This window comes from Pleurodeles waltl, chromosome 4_2 (genome assembly GCF_031143425.1).
Source record: "Pleurodeles waltl isolate 20211129_DDA chromosome 4_2, aPleWal1.hap1.20221129, whole genome shotgun sequence".
In the NCBI taxonomy this organism is placed as follows: Eukaryota; Metazoa; Chordata; class Amphibia; order Caudata; family Salamandridae; genus Pleurodeles; species Pleurodeles waltl.
This window is the reverse complement of record NC_090443.1, coordinates 1,056,017,729-1,056,043,690: the sequence shown is the minus strand read 5'-3', so window position 1 is coordinate 1,056,043,690 and position 25,962 is coordinate 1,056,017,729. Positions and strand designations below refer to the sequence as shown.

At 47.8% G+C, this 25,962-nt stretch overlaps 1 protein-coding gene across 1 annotated transcript in view; it reads left to right on the top strand.

Annotated features, from left to right (window-relative positions):
- The window catches only part of LOC138293740 (glutathione S-transferase P 1-like), a 113,293-nt gene that overhangs the window by 25,645 nt on the left and 61,686 nt on the right, over positions 1 to 25,962 (top strand). The window contains exon 2 of the mRNA XM_069233078.1: positions 13,876 to 13,911. Coding sequence (XP_069089179.1) covers positions 13,876 to 13,911 — 36 coding nt within the window. The remainder of the gene's footprint in view (positions 1 to 13,875; positions 13,912 to 25,962) is intronic.

Sequence of the window (25,962 nt, the reverse complement as noted above, 5' to 3'; positions counted from 1 at the left end):
GAAACCTATGGGCCTCCTTGCACTTCTAGCAGGCATTAAAATGACGCACCTATAGAAACCTATGGGCCTCCTTGTACTTTTAGCAGGTGTTAAAATGATGCACCTATAGAAACCTATCGACCTCCTTGCACTTCTTGCAGGTGTTAAAATGACGCCCCTATAGAAACCTGTTGGCCTCCTTGCACTTCTTGCAGGCGTTAAAGTGACGCACCTATAGAAACCGATGAGCCTCCTTGCACTTCTAGCAGGTGTTTTAATGACGCACTGCTAGAAACCTATGGGCCTCCTTGCACTTCTTGCAGGCGCTAAAATGACACACTGCTAGAAACCTGTGGGCCTCCTTGCACTTCTAGGAGCTGTTAAAATGACGCACCAATAGAAACCTATCGGCCTCCTTCCACTTCTTGCAGGTGTTAAAATGACGCACCTATAGAAACCTGTCGGCCTGCTTGCACTTCTTGCAGGCATTAGAATGACGCACCTATAGAAACCTATGAGCCTAATTGCACTTCTTGCAGGCGTTAAAATGAAGCACCCATAGAAACCTATCGCCCTCCTTGCACTTCTAGCAGGTGTTTTAATGACGCACTGCTAGAAACCTATGGGCCTCCTTGCACTTCTTGGAGGTGTTAAAGTGACGCACCTATAGAAATCATGAGCTTCCTTGCACTTCTAGCAGGTGTTTTAATGACGCACTGCTAGAAACCTATGAGCCTCTTGCACTTCTTGCAGGCGTTAAAATGATGCACTGCTAGAAACCTGTAGGCCTCCTTGCACTTCTAGGAGGTGTTAAAATGACACACCTATGGAAACCTATGAGCCTCCTTGCACTTCTAGCAGGCATTAAAATGACGCACTGCTAGAAACCTATGGGCCTCCTTGCACTTCTAGCAGGTGTAAAAATGACGCACGTATAGAAACCCATGGGCCTCCTTGCACTTCTAGTAGGCGTTAAAATGACGCACGTATAGAAACCTATGGGCCTTCTTGCACTTCTAGCAGGCGTTAAAATGACACACGTATAGAAACCTATGTGCCTCCTTGCACTTCTAGCAGGCGTTAAAATGACACACGTATAGAAACCTATGGGCCTCCTTGCAGTTCTAGCAGGCGTTAAAATGACGCACCTATAGAAACCTATGGGCCTCCTTGCACTTCTAGCAGGCATTAAAATGACGCACCTATAAATGCCTATGGGCCTCCTGGCACTTCTAGCAGGCGTTAAAATGACGCACCTATAGAAACCTAAGGGCCTCCTTGCACTTCTAGCAGGCATTAAAATGGCACACTTATAGAAACCTATGTGCCTCCTTGCACAGACACATGTATAGAAACCTATGGGCCTCCTTGCACTTCTAGCAGGCGTTAAAATTACGCACCTATAGAAACCTATGGGCCTCCTTGCACTTCTTGCAGGTGTTAAAATGACGCACCTATAGAAAGCGATGAGCCTCCTTGCACTTCTAGCAGGTGTTAAAATTACACACTGCTAGAAACCTTTGGGCCTCCTTGCACTTCTCGCAGGCGTTAAAATGACACACTGCTAGAAACCTATGGGCCTCCTTGCACTTCTAGCAGGCGTTAATTTCACGAACCTATAAAAACCTATGAGCCTGCTTGCACTTCTCGCAGGCGTTAAAATGACGCACTGCTAGAAAGCTATGGGCCTCCTTGCACTTCTAGAAGGTCTAAAAATGACACACGTGTAGAAACCTATGGGTCTCCTTGCACTTCTAGCACTCATTAAAATGACACACCTATAGAAACCTATGTGCCTCCTTGCACTTCTAGCAGGCGTTAAAATGAAACACGTATAGAAACCTATGGGCCTCCTTGCACTTCTAGCAGGCATTAAAATGACGCACCTATAGAAACCTATGGGCCTCCTTGTACTTTTAGCAGGCGTTAAAATTATGCACCTATAGAAACCTATCGACCTCCTTGCACTTCTTGCAGGTGTTAAAATGACGCCCCTATAGAAACCTGTTGGCCTCCTTGCACTTCTTGCAGGCGTTAAAATGACGTACCTATAGAAACCTATCGGCCTCCTTGCACTTTTTGGAGGTGTTAAAGTGACGCACCTATAGAAACCGATGAGCCTCCTTGCACTTCTAGCAGGTGTTTTAATGACGCACTGCTAGAAACCTATGGGCCTCCTTGCACTTCTTGTAGGCGCTAAAATGACACACTGCTAGAAACCTGTGGGCCTCCTTGCACTTCTAGGAGGTGTTAAAATGACGCACCTATGGAAAGCTATGAGCCTCTTTGCACTTCTAGCAGGCGTTAAAATTACGCACTGCTTGAAACCTTTGGGCCTCCTTGCACTTCTTGCAGGTGTAAAAATGACACACGTTTAGAAACCCATGGGCCTCCTTGCACTTCTAGCAGGCGTTAAAATGACGCACCTATAGAAACCTATGGGCCTCCTTGCACTTCTAGCAGGCGTTAAAATGACACACCTATAGAAACCTATGGGCCTCCTTGCACTTCTTGCAGGCGTTAAAATGACACACCTATAGAAACCTATGGGCCTCCTTGCACTTCTTGCAGGCGTTAAAATGACACACCTATAGAAACCTATGGACCTTCTTGCACTTCTTGCAGGTGTTAAAATTACGCACCCATAGAAACCTATGGGCCTCCTTACACTTCTTGCAGGTGTTAAAGTGACGCACCTATAGAAACCTATCGTCCTCCTTGCACTTCTTGCAGGTGTTAAAGTGACGCACCTATAGAAACCTATCGGCCTCCTTGCACTTCTTGCAGGTGTTAAAATTACGCACCCATAGAAACCTATGGGCCTCCTTACACTTCTTGCAGGTGTTAAAGTGACGCACCTATAGAAACCTATCGGCCTCCTTGCACTTCTTGCAGGTGTTAAAGTGACGCACCTATAGAAACCTATCGGCCTCCTTGCACTTCTTGCAGGTGTTAAAATGACGCACCTATCGGAATCTGTGGATCTTTTTGCACTTCTTGCAGGTGTTAAAATGACGCACCTATAGAAACCTACCGGCCTCCTTGCACTTTACTGCACTAGCGTCGAAGTTTTTGAAGCTAGTGCAGCAAAACGCCACAATAGTGTCTACAATTCTGAAGCTATTGTCCTAACGACTGTCATGGTGTGCCGTATTGTAAATACACTGCACCCAAGAGGCCTTTGGGCAGATAATGCGCTATATAAAATCTTATGACATAACATAACATGGTATTATTAGTTGGGGCAGGGGTGATGCAAGAAAACTGGCACATCAGGACGGATGCACCTGTTTCTCGTAAATATGTCCCTTAATATTTCAGTCTCTTGAAGACCATTCAAACTGGCAATATGGACCAGGGGCCAGATGTAGCAAGCATTTTGCATGGCGCTCTGAAAAAACGAAACCAAATGGTTTCGGTAATTGTTTTATTTTGCAACTCATTTTCCTTTAAGGAAAACGGGCTGCAAAATAAAAATAAAAATCTGTTTTATTTAAAAAGCAGTCACAGACATGGAGGTCTGCTGACTTCAGCAGCCCACCATCCCTGTGAGTGCAGGGACTTGCTATGGGGTTGCAAAATGCGACCCAGCTCATTAATATTAATGAGGTGGGTCTTTGTGACCACATAACGAATTGCAGACGGTGTCTGAGACACCGTTATGCATCCGATATTGCGAATCGGAAATTACGAGTCGCACCAACTCGCAATTTCCGATTTGCAAAATCGGAACTACCTACATCTGGCCCCAGGTTCAGTAAAACAAAACAAAAAAGAAAGTTATTAAGAGTTTGGAAACAGTTAACTTCATCACAATTTATTTATTTATTTATCGAGTATTTAGTAAGGCGCATTTCGACCTGAGGTATCAAAGCGCTATGAAGGGAAGCAAGACCTTAATACTACACTCGCTCTAAGTTAAGCCTGAAATAACCAGGTTCTCAGTTGTTTTCGAAATAGCTGAAGAGAAGGGGTGTTCCTGATTTTCCAAGGTAGAGGGTTCCATAATTTAACTGCAGCTGTAGAGAAAGCTTGGTCCCCCCATTTCACTTTCTTGGTCTAGAGATGTAAGCTACTTTCTGATCAGCTGAGCGGAGGGTCCGCCCAGGAATGTACCACTTGATAAATGGAAGAGGCGAGAGAGGAGCCTGTAAGTAAAGGGAGTTATGAGCCAGGCACAATGTTTTACAAATGATCCGCTTCCTAATCGGTAACCAATGGAGTTTGTGCAGGCTATTTTTGGCAGACGCAAACTTGTCTAAACCCAGAACCAGACGGGCACTATGATTCTGAATCAGTTGTAGCTTATTTAACGAGGCTTGATTAATGTTCAAATAAAGAGCATTACAGTAGTCCAGTCTTGATCCAATCAAGGCTAACACTACCGTTACTCTCAAGTCCAGAGGTATAAAAGGGAGGATTTTCTCAAGCATCTTAATGATCCAGATGCAAACATTGGTGATTTTATCAACCTGGGTGTCAAACATTAAGGCAGAGTCAAAGAGGACTCCAAGATTTTTCACTGTGGCTGAGGGGACCGGCCACCAATTAGAGTCCCAGACAGATGACCTAGCCCCAAAGATAAGGACCTCAGTCTTGTCTCCATTTATCTTGAGACAATTACTATCCTTCCAGTTCTGAACTTCAAGCATGCAGGCCTGAAATTGTTTAGCAATGTCCTGCGTCGTGTTTCCAAAGGAGACAATGATGTGTGTATCATCGGCATAGGAAGACACCTGAAACCCAAAGGAGCGCACTAGTTCTGCCAAAGGTGCAGCATACAGATTAAACAAGGTTGGACTAAGGGAGGATCCCTGAGGAACTCCACAAGGGAGCTGAAAAGGGTCCGAAATATAGTCACCACATTTAACTGCAAGTGATCTATTCTGAAAAAAAGATGTAAGCAAATTTAAGCCTGGTCCTCTCACTCTGACCTCATAAAGACGGTCAGTTAATCTAAGTGGCGAGATGGTATCAAAGGCTGCCGATAAATCCAATAAAATTAAGATGATACCCCCTCCTGAATCTACCTGTTTTCTAATAGCATCGGTGGTTGCCAACAGGGAAGTTTCTGTACTATGATGTTTCCGGGACCCATGTTGGGAGCTATGTAAACATCCATAGGTTGTGAAGTAAGAAGTGAGTTCTTGGTTTAAGTGTTTCTCCAAGATTTTAGCTAGAGTAGGTAACAGAGCGATAGGGCGCAAATTCTTAAGATCTTCTTTCCATTCTGGAGGATAGGTACCCCGTTCCAGCAGTCCAGCATACAACTTTTCCTAGAACTGAGTCGCAAATCCGCTGTAGAACCCTGGGGGGGACAAGAATCGGCCGGGGATCCTGAATGAGTCCTGGATAAAAGGACCTTAATTTGTTCTGAAGAAAGTGGAGCAAATGTTTCTAGGGTGGGGCGCTCAAGCTGCTCTCGATAGAGATCTAAATCCCGGTCACTCATCAAAAGTAAGGGGTCCTGGAATACGGAGTGGATTTTGATGATTTTGGGGGTCATTCTGACCCTGGCGGGCGGCTCCCGCCGCCCGCCTGGAGGGAACCGCGAATGACCGCACCACGGTCAAAAGACCGCGGCGGCCATTCTGGCTTTCCCGCTGGGCCGGCGGGCGACCGCCAGAAGGCCGCCCGCCGGCCCAGCGGGAAACCCCCCTCAACAATGAAGCCGGCTCCGAATGGAGCCGGCGGAGTTGTAGGGGTGCGACGGGTGCAGTGGCACCCGTCGCGATTTTCAGTGTCTGCACAGCAGCCACTGAAAATCTTTATGGGGCCCTGTTAGGGGGCCCCTGCACTGCCCATGCCAGTGGCATGGCAGTGCAGGGGCCCCCAGGGGCCCCACGACACCCGTTCCCGCCATCCTGTTCCTGGCGGTAAAAACCGCCAGAAACAGGATGGCGGGAAGGGGGTCGGAATCCCCATGGCGGCGCTGCAAGCAGCGCCGCCATGGAGGATTCCCTGGGCCAGGGGTAAACCGGCGGGAAACCGCCGGTTGCCCTTTTCTGACCGCGGCTTTACCTCCGCGGTCAGAATGGCCCATGAAGCACCGCCAGCCTGTTGGCGGTGCTTCCGCGGACCTCTGCCCTGGCGGTTTCAAACCGCCAGGGTCAGAATGAGGCCCTTTATCCTTAAAGAAACTAGCTAACCTGTCGCAAAGCGATTGTGAATTGTCTAGTCCTTGAGGCATCAAATGAGTAGAGAGGGACTTAACCGTTTTGAACAGTTCCTGAGGGGAATTTGAGGCCTTTAGAATTCTCTGAGAAAAATAAACAGTTTTAGCCTGTCTGATGGCTGTTTTGTATTGATTTCTAATATCTCTTAATTTGATACTTTCTAATAGGGTAGGGTAGAGTTTCCATTTCCTTTCCTGTCTTCTGCAATCCCTTTGGAAGATCTTCAGCTCAGAGGAAAACCAAGGGGAAGAAGTTCTTGTCCTCTCTGTGCAGTGGACTGCCCTCAAGGGAGCCACCAACTCAATTGCCTCCTTAATCCAAGTATTGAAATCAGAGAATCACAACGCGAAGGATATCTCATCCACCATATTGCGATCTCCATTGGCAATAATGGGATCGTAATACGGCAGGGGGGATATTTGTCATGATTGTGACAGAGCAACCCGTCCGCTAAACTCTAAATCGGGCCCTAAGTTGAAGAAATGTATTAAGCATAAACTGTTAGTTCAATCAATATGCATCTCGGCAAAATATAAGTAAAGATACAAAATCATGAACGGAAAACTGAGACGTCGTAGTAAATTCTATCTCAATAATGTATAAAGCAAGATAGTCACAACCACAAAAATACAAAGGCTGAGAATCAGAAAGGTATGTTCAGCGCCTTGAGACCCTCACACGTGAGTAGTTGCGCTTTACAAAAATTGATTGATTGATTGATGTTCTTACCGGGAGAACCCAGAGAGTCCGCCTCCCCCATTCTGCTCGGAGGCCACCGTAGACCTCGCTCCAGTGACCCGGGGACAATGATTCTGTTCACTCCTGCTGATCAATACCCGGGACAATGATCCTGTTCACTCCTACTGATCAATACCCGGGGACAATGATCCTGTTCACTCCTGCTGATCAATACCTGGGACAATGATCCTGTTCACTCCTGCTGATCAATACCCGGGACAATGATCCTGTTCACTCCTGCTGATCAATACCCGGGACAATGATCCTGTTCACTCTGGCTGATCAATACCCGGGGACAATGATCCTGTTCACTACGGCTGATCAATACCCGGTACAATGATCCTGTTCACTCTGGCTGATCAATACCCGGGACAATGGTCCTGTTCACTCCTGCTGATCAATACCCGGGACAATGATCCTGTTCACTCCTATTGATCAATACCCGGGACAATGATCCTGTTCACTCCGGCTGATCAATACCCGGGGACAATGATCCTGTTCACTCCTGCTGATCAATACCCGGGGACAATGATCCTGTTCACTCCTACTGATCAATACCCGGGACAATGATCCTGTTCACTCTGGCTGATCAATACCCGGGACAATGATCCTGTTCACTCTGGCTGATCAATACCCGGGACAATGGTCCTGTTCACTCCTGCTGATCAATACCCGGGACAATGATCCTGTTCACTCCGGCTGATCAATACCCGGGACAATGATCCTGTTCACTCCGGCTGATCAATACCCGGGACAATGATCCTGTTCACTCCTACTGATCAATACCCGGGACAATGGTCCTGTTCACTCCTGCTGATCAATACCCGGGGACAATGATCCTGTTCACTCCTACTGATCAATACCCGGGACAATGATCCTGTTCACTCCGGCTGATCAATACCCGGGACAATGATCCTGTTCACTCCAGCTGATCAATACCCGGGACAATGATCCTGTTCACTCCTGCTGATCAATACCCGGGACAATGATCCTGTTCACTCCTGCTGATCAATACCCGGGACAATGATCCTGTTCACTCCTGCTGATCAATACCCGGGACAATGATCCTGTTCACTCCTGCTGATCAATACCCGGGACAATGATCCTGTTCACTCCTACTGATCAATACCCGGTACAATGATCCTGTTCACTCTGGCTGATCAATACCCGGTACAATGATCCTGTTCACTCCGGCTGATCAATACCCGGGACAATGATCCTGTTCACTCTGGCTGATCAATACCCGGGACAATGATCCTGTTCACTCCAGCTGATCAATACCCGGGACAATGATCCTGTTCACTCCTATTGATCAATACCCGGTACAATGATCCTGTTCACTCCGGCTGATCAATACCCGGGACAATGATCCTGTTCACTCCTGCTGATCAATACCCGGTACAATGATCCTGTTCACTCCTATTGATCAATACCCGGGACAATGATCCTGTTCACTCCTGCTGATCAATACCCGAGACAATGATCCTGTTCACTCCGGCTGATCAATACCCGAGACAATGATCCTGTTCACTCTGGCTGATCAATACCCGGGACAATGATCCTGTTCACTCCTATTGATCAATACCCGGTACAATGATCCTGTTCACTCCGGCTGATCAATACCCGGGACAATGACCCTGTTCACTCCTATTGATCAATACCCGGTACAATGATCCTGTTCACTCCGGCTGATCAATACCCGGGACAATGATCCTGTTCACTCCTGCTGATCAATACCCGGTACAATGATCCTGTTCAGTCCTATTGATCAATACCCGGGACAATGATCCTGTTCACTCCTATTGATCAATACCCGGGACAATGATCCTGTTCACTCCTGCTGATCAATACCCGGGACAATGATCCTGTTCACTCCAGCTAATCAATACCCGGGACAATGATCCTGTTCACTCCTGCTGATCAATACCCGGTACAAGGATCCTGTTCACTCCGGCTGATCAATACCCGGGACAATGATCCTGTTCACTCCGGCTGATCAATACCCGGGACAATGATCCTGTTCACTCCGGCTGATCAATACCCGGGACAATGATCCTGTTCACTCCTGCTGATCAATACCCGGGACAATGATCCTGTTCACTCTGGCTGATCAATACCCGGGACAAAGATCCTGTTCACTCCGGCTGATCAATACCCGGGACAATGATCCTGTTCACTCTGGCTGATCAATACCCAGGACAATGATCCTGTTCACTCCGGCTGATCAATACCCGGACAATGATCCTGTTCACTCTGGCTGATCAATACCCGGGACAATGATCCTGTTCACTCCTGCTGATCAATACCCGGGACAATGATCCTGTTCACTCCTATTGATCAATACCCGGTTCGCTGCCACCACCGTGCTTGTGCTGCTTAATTACTGGTGATGGCAGTAGCCTTCCACCACTATGAGGATAGCGCCCCTCGCAGTCCAACAAGGCCGCAATCCCTGAGACAAGCCAATGTCTGGGCGCACACGCATGTTCCGTGTTCACCTTGTGACAAAAAAGTCAGCAATAGGGATCCAGACTACTGCACAGTTGGGCACTCAGGGCAGGGCAGCACGTCTTTACCATGTAGAGGATTTTTCCATCCCAACAGGCCATGAGTAAAATCACAAAGTTTTTAAGAAATGTACTGCACTTTGCACTTTATTTTATATGATTTTAAGAAATCTAAACAATAAAATAATTATTTACTTACTTACGCAAGGTTTTTAAGAAATGTAAAGAGATTTCTAACTCAGACTGAAAAAAGAATGTGATTCACAGCCTGATAATACAAAGAAAACATCATGTTCTTCTGCAGGGTGAGGACATGCATGTCACATGCAGATTACACCCACTCCGGGAAGGGGGATGCTAGATTTCATGTGTAGGGGTGGGGGCCACTAAATGGATTCAGGGTCTAATTTAGAACTCAGCGGCGGGGTGACTCTGTCACAACAGTGACGGATATCCCGCCCGCTGAAATATAAATCCCATAGGATACAATGGGATTTAGGGCCTGATTTAGGTTTCGTCGGACGGGTTATTCCATCACAACGGCGACGGATATCCCGTCCGCTGAAATATAAATCCCATAGGATACAATGGGATTTAGGGCCTGATTTAGATTTCAGCGGACGGGTTACTCCATCAGAACAGCGACGGATATCCCATCAGCTGAAATATAAATCCCATAGGATACAATGGGATTTAGGGCCTGATTTAGGTTTCGTCGGACGGGTTACTCCATCAGAACAGCGACGGATATCCCATCAGCTGAAATATAAATCCCATAGGATACAATGGGATTTAGGGCCTGATTTAGGTTTCGTCGGAGGGGTTACTCCATCACAACGGCGACGGATATCCCGTCAGCTGAAACATAAATCCCATAGGATACAATGGGATTTAGGGCCTGATTTAGATTTCAGCGGACGGGTTACTCTATCACAACGGCGACGGATATCCCGTCAGCTGAAATATAAATCCCATAGGATACAATGGGATTTAGGGCCTGATTTAGGTTTCGTCGGAGGGGTTACTCCATCACAACAGTGACGGATATCCCGTCAGCTGAAATATAAATCCCATAGGATACAATGGGATTTAGGGCCTGATTTAGATTTCAGCAGACGGGTTACTCTATCACAACGGCGACGGATATCCCGTCAGCTGAAATATAAATCCCATAGGATACAATGGGATTTAGGGCCCGATTTAGATTTCAGCGGACGGGTTACTCCATCACAACGGCAACGGATATCCCCTCAGCTGAAATATAAATCCCATAGGATACAATGGGATTTAGGGCCTGATTTAGGTTTCGTCTGAGGGGTTACTCCATCACAACGGCGACGGATATCCCGTCCGCTGAAATATAAATCCCATAGGATACAATGGGATTTAGGGCCTGATTTAGGTTTCGTCGGAGGGGTTACTCCATCACAACGGTGACTGATATCCCGTCAGCCGAAATATAAATCCCATAGGATACAATGGGATTTAGGGCCTGATTTAGGTTTCGTCGGAGGGGTTACTCCATCACAACGGTGACTGATATCCCGTCAGCCGAAATATAAATCCCATAGGGTACAATGGGATTTAGGACCTGATTTAGAGCTCGGCGGACGGGTTACTCCATCACAACGGTGACGGATATCCCGTCCGCTGAAATATAAATCCCATAGGATACAATGGGATTTAGGGCCTGATTTAGGTTTCGGCGGAGGGGTTACTCCATCACAACAGTGACGGATATCCGGTCCGCTGAAATATAAATCCCATAGGATACAATGGGATTTAGGGCCTGATTTAGGTTTCGTCGGACGGGTTACTCCATCACAGCAGTGACGGATATCCCGTCCGCTGAAATATAAATCCCATAGGATACAATGGGATTTAGGGCCTGATTTAGGTTTCGTCGGATGGGTTACTCCATCACAGCAGTGACGGATATCCCGTCCGCTGAAATATAAATCCCATAGGATACAATGGGATTTAGGGCGTAATCTCCGATTCCAGAAATAACACATATTAAGCATAATACTGGATAATAGAGTGTACTGGGGGTGTGGGCTCTTGATGAGGCTTGTGGGGGGCTGTGGGGTGGCTCGGCAGGGGAGAGGGAGCATCAGGCCGGACTCTGCCCAGAGTCTTGGCTTCTCTCCAGACTCGTTTTTATCGGGTACACATCTGCACCTGGTAAAAACTGTGCCCACAGTTTCTGCACTTGGTCATTAGGTTCAGAAACACAGACTCACTCATAGAAAGCGCAGAGATAGAGCCAACAGACACATTGCCCCTCCATTCTCACAGTGCTTAATTTGTAAATTTTCCCTGTCAGTGCTGCTGGTGCCAGTTTCAACACAACTACTAACCATCACACTCATACAAATGTGACAATTTGGTCTATTCCAGGCCCCCAAAGCTTTAAGAATGGCCTGGGGAGCAGGTGTTACTTTTTCAAAGTAGTTTGAATTATTAAACACTCTTGTGTTATGCTCACCTCAGAATTAGACCAACAGCGCAACCATGTGGTGGGCTGTCATAAGTGCTGGTGTTCACAATTAAGAGCCGGTGCTGAGCACCAATAAACAGTGGCTCAAATTAAACACTGTATTCATTAAGGTAAGTCAACATTAAATTGAATAATCTGTCTGCTGAATAAGCCCCGGACATCCAATAAGGAAAGTCGCAAACCTAACTTGACCACGTGGATTATGTGGCCTGGTCGGGCAAATGTTGCAGTAAGAAAGAGAAAATATTGCTAAGAAAACATAATAACATTTGCAGTATTTTTGTGATAGATCCTGACAAGAAAACACTGATTGGCCTGTGGTCTGTCACTGCTGGAGACTCTGCCAGGTCACATATCAAACGTGCAGCACCGCACATCGCACATCACAATAGGAGAAAGCTGAAAAGTTGGGTATCTGGTGACATGGTGCAGATTTCAGTTTGACAAATCCACTCTATCTGGTACCAGCTATCTTGGTTCTCCATTGTTGACAAGATGCTTCGGGCACTGTAGGTGACCCAGGGCAAAAGGGGTAGGGTGGCCACAGGAGACAGTCTGCAGGTTCCAAGTTCAATGCTTGATGTTCTTCTTCCATCTAGGTATTTTCTTTGAATTCTGGTATTTGTAGTGTTGTTAAATGCATTATAAAAACAGAACTTCAAGTCCCAGAATGCAAAGAAAACAAGCATTTTCAATGCAACGGGTCTCGCATTTGCTCGAGTTAGAGCTATTAGTGAAAAGAAAAAAAACTCATCGCGCTGCGTGGAAAATAAACAGATAAAGTAGTCCGGACCCCAGGCTGAAAACATCGAGCCTCATATGTTTTCAGTAGTTTACCGGTGCTGTGTAGGTGGGCTAAACACCGGAAAAGGCATGACGTATGCATGCCTTTCACAAATGAAAACAAGCGGATTTTAAAAGGTAAGCCCACAAACCAATGTAAGTGACTGATGTGACATGGGCGTGGTTTGAAGCCCAAGGAGAGATGACAGTAGGACTGGAGTAACACATCACACAGGGACCTGGGAAACTGCCAGCCTGGAGACATGGAAGAGTGAAGAGCAGAGAGAGGGGGTGGGAGAGTCCTGGCATTCTTTCCTAGAAAGGGCTTTGGGATTAAGGCAGTAGCCATGTCTATATGTTGTGCAATAATGGAGTTCAGAGGGACTGCTCATGTGGAAGGGGGAGAAGCAAAGCTGGACACATCCCCTCTCTCTCATGTAGCAGAGGGCACAGACTGTTCTCATTACCCTGCCCCTGTTCGCTCCTTGGGTCAGTCATGCATTGGACTCACACACGCAACAGTTTGTAGCATTGTGTCATTCTGCAGCCGTTGGGCACTGGTGGGAACAGCTTCATCTGTGTGTGCAGGGCCTCTGTGCCAGTGTTTGTGAGGGCTGCCCTAGGGCCGTCTGCACAGTGGTGCACCTCCTGGCCTTCCGGTGTGCCCTTGGGCAGTGCCGCCCTGTGAAGACTGGCCTACCGGGTGCACCCTTGGGCAGTGCCGCCCTGTGAAGGCTGGCCTTCCGGGTGCACCCTTGGGCACTGGCCTTCCGGGTGCACCCTTGGGCAGTGCCGCCCTGTGAAGACTGGCCTTCCGGGAGCACCCTTGGGCAGTGCTTCCCTGTGAAGACTGACCTTCCGGGTGAACCCTTGGGCAGTGCTGCACCTGTGAAGACTGGCCTTCCAGGTGTGCCCTTGAGCAGTGGCACCCTGTGAAGAATGGCTTCCAAGGTGTACCCTGCAGCAGTGTTGCCCCTGTGAAGACTGGACTTCCGGGTGTGCCCTTGGGCATTGACGTCCTGTAGAGACTGGCCTTCCCGTGTTACCCTGTACAGTGCCGCTCCTGTGAATACTGGCCTGGGTGTACCCTAGGGCAGTGCTGGCCCTGTGATTGCTGCCAGCATGCATTTCCTGCTGTATATGTTTATCTGTGTATATTACACCCTCTGATTCTTTGTTTTCCTTCTTGCAGTGGCACAGTACACCATCACCTACTTCAACATCCGCGGTAAGTGACATATTGTCTCTTCTTTTAAGTACGCAGGAGCAGAAGTAGTTCTGCAGCTTTGCCATGTTGTGCCCTCTATGCCAGGGAAGGGCCCTGCTCCTACTGTGAAGCAGTGCAGCTCTATCTATGGTGTGGTTTGCTCTTCATGGCCTCGTTAGCACCACAATATGGCTCTGTGTTCTCTCGATGGCCATGGAGTAGGGCTGCTACAATAGGTAGATGAGGCCTATAACTATATTTGCTCCTGTGCTGCCCTCTGTTGTTTAAGAACAGAATTACAAGCTTGCCATCTGTAGTCAGCATTGGCATGGTCTGTCATTTGTTATCATTCAGTAGAACTAAGTGTAGGAGACTGTCTCCCCTCCTTGGTCATTTAGTACAACTACAACCATTGTACTGTCTACTCACTGTAGTCTGGTCACTTGTGTAAACTTGTACTTATGCCACTATCTGCCCTTTGTAGCCAGATTTTAAAATCACAGCTATAACGTGGCCTGTCTATTGTTGCCTCGGAGCATCACTGCGTTATGTCCTGGTCAGACTTCCGTGGCCCCATTAGAGCTACAGTTATTTCATGATCTGGTCCCTCCAGAGATTGAGTGGTGGGCCTGTTCTGTATGCTCATTGATTAAATCTATAGTTATGTCCTGGTCCACTCTCTGTGGTCACTGATTAAATCTACAGTTACGTTCTGGTCCTCTCTCTATGGTCATTGAGTAAATCTATAGTTATACCCTGGTCCACTCTCTATGGTCATTGAGTAAATCTATAGTTATGACCTGGTCCGCACTCTATGATCATTGAATAAATCTACGATGTTTTTCCTGGCCCCCTCTCTATGGTCATTGAGTAAATCTATAGTTATATCCTGGTCCGCTCTCTATGGTCATTGAGTAAATCTCTAATTACTTCCTGTTCCGCTCTCTATGGTCATTGAGTAAATCTACAGTTATGTCCTGGTCCGCTCTCTATGGTCATTGAGTAAATCTACGATGTTGTCCTGGCCCTCTCTCTATGGTCATTGAGTAAATCTATAGTTATGTCCTGGTCCGCTCTCTATGGTCTTTGAGTAAATCTATAGTTATGTCCTGGTCCGCTCTCTATGGTCATTGAGTAAATCTACAGTTATATCCTGGTCCGCTCTCTATGGTCATTGAGTAAATCTACAGTTATGCCCTGGTTTGCCCTCTATGATCACTGAGTAAAGCTGCAGTTAGCTCCAAGTCTGCCCTCTATTGTCATTTAGTAAAACTGCAGCAAAGACTGGCAGTCTCCATCCAAGGAAATAAATAAAGGTAAACATCAACATTTCTACATATTCACAATGCTGGTGATTAAGAGCTCCCAACTACTAATTTCCTAAGATCATGTAAATCATCAACAGGTTGGTTTGTGAATTGAAATAACTGAGTTTAGTGGCTGAACTCAGAGATCCGAAGGGGTGCTTCGCTAGAGGCACAGATCTGTATAAACTCCTGGGAAAGCCTCGTGCCATGGAGAAAATGTGAGCATGTCAGGTAATGCATCTGTAAGTCTGCAGTAGTGCGAGTGTAACCATGTAGTGCTTTTTTAAAGCGAACAAAACCATGAGGACCATGGAATTTTGGATGCCTTTAAAATCCTACTCTATGGCTCAGAAGTATGGAGACTCCACAACTTGAGCCAACAGCTGCGTAAAGTGCCAGGAAAATTATGGAAATCCCTTCTCCAGATCCCTCAAGCTACACAAACCACCCTCCTCGAAGCTGACTGAGTATTGTATTTTGTAAGTTTGTGACGCTTTTGCGTCAATAAATGACAGTAATGCGGCACAAAAAAAAATGTAGAAATCAGGACCCTAGTGTCAAAGAACAAGATGAAGGCAATAGATGAAAGCTGCGTGGGAACATGGCGGCTGAAGGTCAGCAGCGCCGATGCTGCTAGAACAGCCGCGGCGCTGCTTAGGACCCAACCGTCAACAGAAGACGGGAACGAGAATAGGGACACCCCCCGTATCCTTGGTCGGGGAGCTTCTTACCTGACAGGCGGTATGCCGCCTCGCAGCAGGCTCCGTGATCGGATCATGGCACGAGTCGGGACGCCAACAGCAGCAATGGTGGTGAGGGAGGGCGGTGGCAACTGGGAGCGCACCGCTCTCGAGGTTAGGAGAGTTCGCACCCTCACCTCCAGGGTCGCGCTGAGAGGCGTGACCGGGGGTGAGGCAGGCAGAGGCAGCACAAGACGGCGGCATGGAAGGCATGTTTAAAGAGTCGCTGTCCCACAGGAGAGGAAAGGACTCATTTATTTTCCCCCAGGCACTGGGAGCTTCCAGTTCGCCCCAAGGCACCACGGACGGCATAAGTCAGGTACTGGGAGAGGGGGGGAAGCATAAATTCAGAGGAGGTGAATAATTCAAAGGGGGGGTCCTCTTTGTATTAGGCACTCTCAAGTAGAGAGAGACACAGTAAATGCAGTCGAGGACACTGTTGATGTTCCCACCTTGAGGAAGGAGGTAACTCATCTGCAGCAAAAGAAGAAAATTGCAGGGAGAAAAAGGCAGTCCTCCCCCCTCTCCAACGGAGAATAACCCCTTCATTAAGGGCATATTTTAAGGCCAAGAACTCTGCTACCACTATGGCCACCTCCAATACCTCATCCTCCCCCGTTCCTTCAGGTACAATGTCAAACGAGACCCTATAGAATCACTGTGAGGAGGTAGGGCAAGTAGATCTGCCTAGGCTGAGTCTTTCGCCTTCATTTACGCTCCTGCTAAGTGTAAAGGAGGGAGGAGCACCAGACATAGGTATTTCGACACAGGGGCAGGAATCTCCCGACATAAGAGAAGATATTCCTTCACAACAAAGGAATATCACTTCAGAGTAGAAAACAGAGGATCTACCGGAATCTCAACAGGAGCCGCTGGTGGAGACGAACTTAGTGCCCGCTCAGCCATCATCTCTAGAATTCCTGTTGCACTCCTTATCTAACGAAGTCAGGCAGGGCTTCCTATTATCACAGATGAATCAGAAGGGGATTCAAGAGGTATGTGAAGCTCTGGCAACCAAGATGGATTTATTAACTCAACAAACTCACATTCTGGAAAAGCAAGTTGTTCAACGTAACGAAACGGTGGAGAAGCATACCAGTGAAATCAAAGTATTAAAAATTATGGGAAGCCAGAAAGCTGAACGGTTGGAAGTCCTGGAAAACAACGTTAGGAGGAATAACATTAAAATAATAAATGTTCTAGAAGGGGCTGAAGGAGATAATATTAAAATGTTAGTGGTAGACCTCCTGAGACAAAGCGGGGTATGGGAGGGACCTGACGACATGTTAATCCAAGATATGCATAAGGTCCATAGGGATCCTTTTCGAAAATCACCAAACGCGGCTAAGCCTAGGAGGATACTGGTGAACAAAATGAAGGCAATGCACTAAACAGCCAAAAGGAATTCTGTCACAACCATCCATCTTGTAAATCAGATTACATGAGCAGCCATCTTGTGGCTGAATTTACGTGAGTAGCCGTCTTGCGGATGAGTTTACATGAGCAGCCACCTTGCGGATGAGCATACATGAACAGCCATTTTGTAGATGAGTTTGGGTGAGCAGCCATCTTGTGGATGAGCTTGCATGACCAGCCATCTTGCGGATGAGTTTAGAACAGCCATCTTGTAGCTAAGTTTACATCAGCAGTTGTCCTGCAGATGAGTTTACATGAGCAGCAATCTTGGAGATGAGTTTACATGAACAGCCATTTTGTAGATGAGTTTACATGAGCAGCCGTCTTGCAGATGAGTTTATATGAGCAGCCATCTTGAGGAAGAGGTTTAATAAGCAGCCATCTTGTGATTGAGTTTACATGAGCAGCCATCTTGAGGAAGAGGTTTAATAAGCAGCCATATTGTGGTTGAGTTTACATGAGTAGCCATCTTGAGGAAGAGTTTTAAGGAGCAGCCAGCTTACAGTTGAGTTTACATGAACAGCCATTTTATAGATGAGTTTACATGAGCAGCCATCTTGTGGCTGAGTTTATGTGAGCAGCCATCTTGCACATGAGTTTACATGAGCAGCCATCTTGTGACATAATAGTAGGAAGAAGCAGCATCAGAAAAAAATACCCTAAAACAGAAAAAAGCATTCTGAGGAGATACGCAGTTCGGCCTCTTAAGAAAGTTCAGGTGAAGGACACCCTTGTGGACAACCCTTGTCACAAACAAAAAGATATCTAAAACAGCTGTTTAGGAACAAGGAAGTATATACCTTGGAAGACAAAATAGAAAACGCGAAGCATGTGCCCTAGTAAGGTATCTTCACCTGTTCCAATCGTGTACGACCTCATATAACCAAACTTTCAAACAGCCAAGACAGGCGAATCTTCTGCATGGCAAGATTCACCCTCTTGGAACTACAAGTTTGCAGAGCTCTCTGGGTACAGTATGAACCAAGCTTATGCAGAAGGAACTGTGGGCAAGAAAGGACCCTCTGCCTCCACCGTGACTTTTACTTCTACAAATGGTGCAAGGCTTTGTGTACATCAGTCACACGGGGAGCGCCATGAGCTACAGGATGAGAGAGAGACAATGAAGATCGGGTTTCCTGAAGCAGTAGGTGCTCCCCAAAGAGGTAATCACAAAGGAACACCTTCAGTACTTTTCAAATGTGCCGGATATCCCGTCTGCCGTATTACGATACCAGTATATCCTATGAGAATCGTAATACAGCGGACGGATATCCATCACGTTTGTGACGGAGTAACCCGTCCGCCAATCTCTAAATCAGGCCCTCAGTGTCCTGTCTCTGTGCGAACTGAAGTCGCATTCCCCAAAGCTGCTCCAGGGAGTTTCAATCAAACTTGGAGCTCCAAGAGGTTCTAGCGCTCAGGATACCCCCGCAGGTGACAAGTTTGCGCTCTACAAATCCACCTTACGTTACATTTTATATGTCCTGTATGTGTAGTGTTCCTCCTTTCCATAGCGTAAGTGAATTGTCACTTTAACATCACCACTTGCCTTAAAAACACTTGTAAAATTAAACCGAAGCATGAAAGGAAGGCCCAGTCATTGTATGTTCCTTGATATGCACATCCCAGCGAAACAACAATTATAATTAACGGAGAACTGAGCAGCAAAGGCTGTTCTTCCAGAGGTGAGAACGCTTTCAAATTTATAACGCATTTAAATTTACATCTTCAAGATATATTTAGAAAACTAGAATCATAGGAGTATTTTAAAAAGCAATGGCTTATTTCTTTAAATAATAGATTAGGCCTTTACATCTATATTTCACTGAATGATTATGCTTGATTAGTCATGAACTGTGTGGTAATGGTCCATAGGGACAGCAGCTTTATTTGTGCCGGAGTTCAGTTTAAGTGCTGCTGTCTGTGTCAAGGCCTTACAAGGTGCTGCACCTAGATTTGGAACCAGGGATGTGACCCACCAGGTTCCTTCTCGCGCTCTCCGTTCTACCTGGGCAAAGCTTCTGGTGATGGTAGGCACAGGTGTGTCAGGGCACAGCCCTGTGTGGCACCATACTGTGTACGGACGTGCCAGCAGCCGGGACTGGCAGCGGTGTTGAATACATTACACCCAGCCCAATATGGGGGCCTTCTTAATAAGAATGACACACGCGAGGTAACGTTTGCAAAATTCATATAATGGATCAATTTACCAATTACAAGAAATATGGTGTAAGGAAATGCCTCCTTGGCATGGTTACCCCCTGACTTTTTGGCTTTTGCTGATGCCAAGTTATAATTGAAAGTGTGCTGGGACCCTGCTAACCAGGCCCCAGCACCAGTGTTCTTTCCCTAAACTGTACCTTTGCTTCCACAATTGGCACAGACCTGGCACTCAGATAAGTCCCTTGTAAATGGTACCCCTGGTACCAAGGGCCCTGATGCCAGGGAAGGTCTCTAAGGGCTGCAGCATGTCTTATGCCACCCTGGGAACCCATCACTCAGCACATGAACACTGCCTCTCAGCTTGTGTGTGCTGCTGGGGAGAAAATGACTACGTCGACATGGCACTCCCCTCAGAGTGCCATGCCAATCTCACACTGCCTGTGACATAGGTAAGTCACCCCTGTAGCAGGCCTCACATCCCTAAGGCAGGGTGCACTATACCACAGGTGAGGGCATATGTGCATGAGCACTATGCCCCTACAGTGTCTAAGCAAAACCTTAGACATTGTAAGTGCAGGGTAGCCATAAGAGTATATGGTCTGGGAGTTTGTCAAACACGAACTCCACAGTTCCATAATGGCTACACTGAAATCTGGGAAGTTTGGTATCAAACTTCTCAGCACAATAAATGCACACTGATACCAGTGTGGAATTTATTGTGAAATGCACACAGAGGGCATCTTAGAGATGCCCCCTGTAAGAAGTTGGCTCTGTATATACTATTTCAAAGTAAGAAATAGTGTGCACAGAGTCCAAGGGTTCCCCTTAGAGGTAAGATAGTGGCAAAAAGAGATAATTCCAATGCTCTATTTTGTGGTAGTGTGGTCGAGCAGTAGGCTTATCAGAGGGTAGTGTTAAGCATTTGTTGTACACACACAGGCAATAAATGAGGAACACCCACTCAAAGACTTACTCCAGGCCAATAGGTTTTTATATAGAAAAATATATTTTCTTAGTTTATTTTAAGAACCACAGGTTCAAGATTTACAAGTAATACTTCAAATGAAAGGTATTTCACTCAGGTATTCCAGGAACTTTGAATAATCACAATATCATGTACAGTTTGGACACAAATGGCAATAAGCTATTTGAAAAGTGGACACTGCAAAAATCAACAGTTCCTGGGGGAGGTAAGTAAAGGTTAGATTAGGAGGTAAGTAAAACACTTACAAGTCTCAGTTCTGGGGCATAGGCAGCCCACCGCTGGGGGTTCAAGGCAACTCCAAAGTTACCACACCAGCAGCTCAGGGCCGGTCAGGTGCAGAGGTCAAAGAGGTGCCCAAAACACATAGGCTTCAATCGAGAACAGGGGTGCCCCGGTTCCAGTCTGCCAGCAGGTAAGTACCTGCGTCTTGGGAGGGGCAGACCAGGGGGGTTTTGTAGGGCATCGGGGGGGACACAAGCAGGCACAGAAAGTACATCCTCAGCGGCGCAGGGGCGTCTGGGTGCAGAGTGCAAACAGGCATTGGGTTTTGCATAGAAAGCAATGGGTATACCCGGGGGTCTCTTCAACGATGCAGGCAGGCACAGAGGGGCTCCTCGGGGTAGCCACCACCTGGGCTAGGCAGAGGGTTGCCTGGGGGTCGCTCCTGCACTGAAGTCCAGTTCCTTCAGGTGCTGGGGGCTGCGGGTGCAGTGTTGGTTCCAGGCGTCGGGTCCCTTGTTACAGGCAGTCACGGTCAGGGAGAGCCTCTGTATTTCCTCTGCAGGCGTCGCTGTGGGGGCTCAGGGGGGTCGTCTCTGGCTACTCACGGACTCGCAGTCACCGGGGAGTCCTCCATGTAGCGTTGGTTTTCCGCAGGTCGAGCCGGGGGCGTCGGTGCAGAGTGGAAAGTCTCACACTTCCGGCGGGAAACGTGAAGTCTTCAAAGTCGTTTGTTTGTTGCAAGAAAGTTGCAGATTGTTGAACAGGGCCACTGTTCAAGGGAGTTTCTTGGTCCTTGGTTGCAGGGCAGTCCTCTGAGGCTTCAGAGCTCGCTGGTCCCTGTTGGATACGTCGCTGTTACAGTTTTCTTCAAAGTTGGAAGACAGGCCGGTAGGGCTGGGGCCAAAGCAGTTGTCGTCTCCGTCTTCACTGCAGGGCTTTAGGTCAGCAGTCCTTCTTCTTCTTAAGGTTGCAGGAATCTAGTTTCCAAGGTTCTGGGGAGCCCCTGAATACTGAATTTAGGGGTGTGTTTAGGTCTGGGAGGGCAGTAGCCAATGGCTACTGTCCTTGAGGGTGGCTACACCCTCTTTGTGCCTCCTCCCTGTGGGGATGGGGGCACATCCCTAATACTATTGGGGGAATCCTCCATCCACAGGATGGAGGATTTCTAAAAGTAAGGGTCACCTCAGCTCAGGACACCTTAGGGGCTGTCCTGACTGGTCGGTTACTCCTCCTTGTTTTTCTAATTATCTCCTCCAGCCCTGCTACCAAAAGTGGGGGCAGTGGCCGGAAGGGCGGGCATCTCCACTAGCTGGGATGCCCTGTGGCGCTGTAACAAAGGGGGTGAGCCTTTGAGGCTCACCGCCAGGTGTTACAGTTCCTGCAGGAGGAGGTGAGAAGCACCTCCACCCAGTACAGGCTTTGTTCCTGGCCACAGAGTGACAAAGGCACTCTCCCCATGTGGCCAGCAACTCGTCTGGTTGTGGCAGGCTGGCAAAAGCTAGTCAGCCCACACTGGAAGTCGGGTATGTTTTCAGGGGGCATCTCTAAGATGCCCTCTGGGTGTATTTTACAATAAATTGCACACTGGCATCAGTGTGCATTTATTGTGCTGAGACGTTTGATATCAAACTTCCCAGCTTTCAGTGTAGCCATTATGGTGCTGTGGAGTTCGTGTTTGACAAACTCCCAGACCACATACTCTTATGGCTACCCTGCACTTACAATGTCTAAGGTTTTGCTTAGACACTGTAGGGGCATAGTGCTCATGCACATATGCCCTCACCTGTGGTATAGTGCACCCTGCCTTAGCGCTGTAAGGCCTGCTAGAGGGGTGACTTACCTATGCCACAGGCAGGGTGAGGTTGGCATGGCACTCTGAGGGGAGTGCCATGTCGACTTAGTCATTTTCTCCCGACCAGCACACACAAGCTGTGAAGCAGTGTGCATGTGCTGAGTGAGGGGTCTCTAGGGTGGCATAAGACATGCTGCAGCCCTTAGAGACCTTCCCTGGCATCAGGGCCCTTGGTACCAGGGGCACCAGTTACAAGGGACTTACCTGAGTGCCAGGATTGTGCCAATTGTGGAGACAAAGGTACAGTTTAGGGAAAGAACACTGGTGCTGGGGCCTGGTTAGCAGGGTCCCAGCACACTTTCAAATCATAACTTAGCATCAGCAAAGGCAAAAAGTCAGGGGGTAACCATGCCAAGGAGGCATTTCCTTACACCCCCTAAATACCAATCCAACTTCTAGTGTGGGGCTGACCAGTTTCTGCCAGCCTGCCACAACCAGACGAGTTGCTGGCCACATGGGGAGAGTGCCTTTGTCACTCTGTGGCCAGGAACAAAGCCTATACTGGTTGGAGGTGCTTCTCACCTCCCCCTGCAGGAACTGTAACACCTGGCGGTGAGCCTCAAAGGCTCACCCACTTTGTTACAGCACCACAGGGCATCCCAGTTAGTTGAGATGCCCGCCCCTCTGGCCACTGCCCCCACTTTTGGCAGCAAGGCTGGAGGAGATAATTTGAAAAACGAGGAGGAGTCACCCACCAGTCAGGACAGACCCTAAGGTGCCCTGAGCTGAGGTGACCCCTGCCTTTAGAAATCCTCCATCTTAGGTTTGGAGGATTCCCCCAATAGGATTAAGGATGTGCCCCCCTCCCCTCAGGGAGGAGGCACAAAGAGGGTGTAGCCACCCTGCAGGACAGTGCCCATGGGCTACTGCCCTCCCAGACCTAAACACACCCCTAAATTTAGTATTTAAGGGCACCCAAGAAATCAGATTCCTGCAACCTGAACTAAGAAGGACTGCTGACCTGAAAACCCTGCAGAGACGACAGAGACAGCATCCGCTTTGGCCCCAGCCCCACCGGCCTGTCTCCTGACTCGAAAACCTGCCACAGCGACGCATCCAACAGGGACAAGCGACCTCTGAAGCCTCAGAGGACTGCCCTGACCCCCAGGACCAAGAAACTCCTGTGAGCAGCGGCTCTGCTCAACAACCAGCAACAATATTGCAACTTTTCTGCAACTTTAAAGACTTCACTCTTCCCGCCGGAAACGTGAGACTTCACCCTCTGCACCCGATGCCCCCGGCTCGAGATCCAGAGAACCAACACCAGAGGGAGGACTCTCCGGCGACTGCGATCCCGTGAGTAGCCTGAGACGACCCCCCTGGACCCTTACAGCGACGCCTGCAGAGAAAATAGAGAGGCTCCCCCTGACCGCAACTGCCTGTAACAAGGGACCCGACGCCTGGACCACGCACTGCACCCCCAGCCCCCAGGACCAGAAGGAACTGAACTTCAGTGCAGGAATGACTCTCAGGCGACCCTCTGCCCAGCCCAGGTGGTGGCTGACCCGTGTAGCCCCCCTGTGCCCTGCCTGCACCGCTAGAGTGACCTCTGGGTCCCTCCATTACTTCCAATACAAAACCCGACGCCTGCTTTGCACGCTGCACCCGGCCGCCCCTGTGCCACTGAGGGTGTGTTTTGTGTGCCTACTTGTGTCCCCCCCCCAGTGCTCTACAAAACCCCCCTGGTCTGCCCTCCAAAGACGCAGGTACTTACCTGCTGGCAGACTGGAACCGGAGCACCCCATGTTCTCCATACGTGCCTATGTGTTTTCGGCACCACTTTGACCTCTGCACCTGACCGGCACTGAGCTGCTGGTGTGGTAACTTTGGGGTTGCCTTGAACCCCCAACGGTGGGCTGCCTATGCCCAGGAACTGAGACTTGTAAGTGTCATACTTACCTCACAATCTAACCAATACTTACCTCCCCCAGGAACTGTTGATTTTTGCACTGTCTACTTTTAAAATAGCTTATTGCCATTTAAACCTATACTGTGTGTACTACTGCTTTAATTCAAAGTTCCTTACTTACCTGTGTGGAGTGCCTTGCATTTTATGTGTTTACTTCAAATCTTGAACTTGTGGTTCTAAAAATAAATTAAGAAAATATAGTTTTCTATACAAAACCTATTGGCCTGGAGTTAAGTCTTGTGTGTTCCTCATTTATTGCCTGTGTGTGTACAACAAATCCTTAACACTACCCTCTGATAAGCCTACTGCTCGACCACACTACTACAAAATAGAGCATTAGAATTATCTAATTTCGCCACTATCTTACCTCTAAGGGGAACCCTTGGACTCTGTGCACACTATCTCTTACTTTGAAATAGTATATATAGAGACAACTTCCTACATATGGCATCAAAGGTTTAGTAACACAGCATATAGTTCATCAATACAAAGGACTTTAGAAAGGTCTAAATAAAATGTGGCATAGCTGTACCTTCTGAAGTGGGGAATGGGGCTTCTGGGATACAGACCTTCTGTTGGACTTTAAACAATGGCTTTTATAGGACTTCAGACTGTGGCTTTCATGGGACTTTAGGCAGTGGCTTTCATATGACTTTAGACAGTGCCTGTCATAGGACTTTAGACTGTGGCTTTCATAGGACTTTAGAAACTGACTTTCAGAGGACTTTAGACAGTGCCTTTCATAGGACTTTAGGCAGTGGCTTTCAAAGGACTTTAGACACTGACTTTCAGAGGACTTTAGACAGTGACTTTTATAGGACTTTAGACAATGGCTTTCATAGGACTTGTATATGAGTTTAGAGAGTGCCCTTTGTGCAATCCTACACGACTGCCCGGTTTCTCAGAGTTTGCACCGATGAGGAACAAACAAGATGCATTTCACTACAAAGCACATTGAGGACTGCCTCATGGTAGCAGGACACGGAGTTAAGTTGCTCAGGGTTTACAATAGACACACTGTGTAAGTAGCACCCGGGGGCGGGGCGGAGGTCCCTGATCAGGACCGCCTGGTGAGGCCCATGGGAACCTCAGTTTGTCAGAGCGAACCTTGCAATGCTCTCTCTAGCACAAGGAGTAGTCATCACCTGGGGCGTTTCGCAGGGCTTCAAGGCGCAGGTCAGTGCAAGCGCAGCACGTGGCAGGTGGAAGGATCTTCCTTCCTAGCGCCTCCTGTGCAGAAAACGAGACTGTACCGCCGACATCTCTTCAGTCGTTGTTCTCGTCCTCTTCTCGCTTGGTTACAAAGTTGGTACTCAGCGCTATGAAACTGTAGGTGGGCAAGCACTATATCAAGTTTGCTTATCATGACACAACATAACAGAACATAACATATAACATGAAATAACACGTGTTTTAGCTCATTTTCTAGGTGGGCGTGTCTCTGCCCATTGCACATAGTTCCTATAGCTAATTTGACG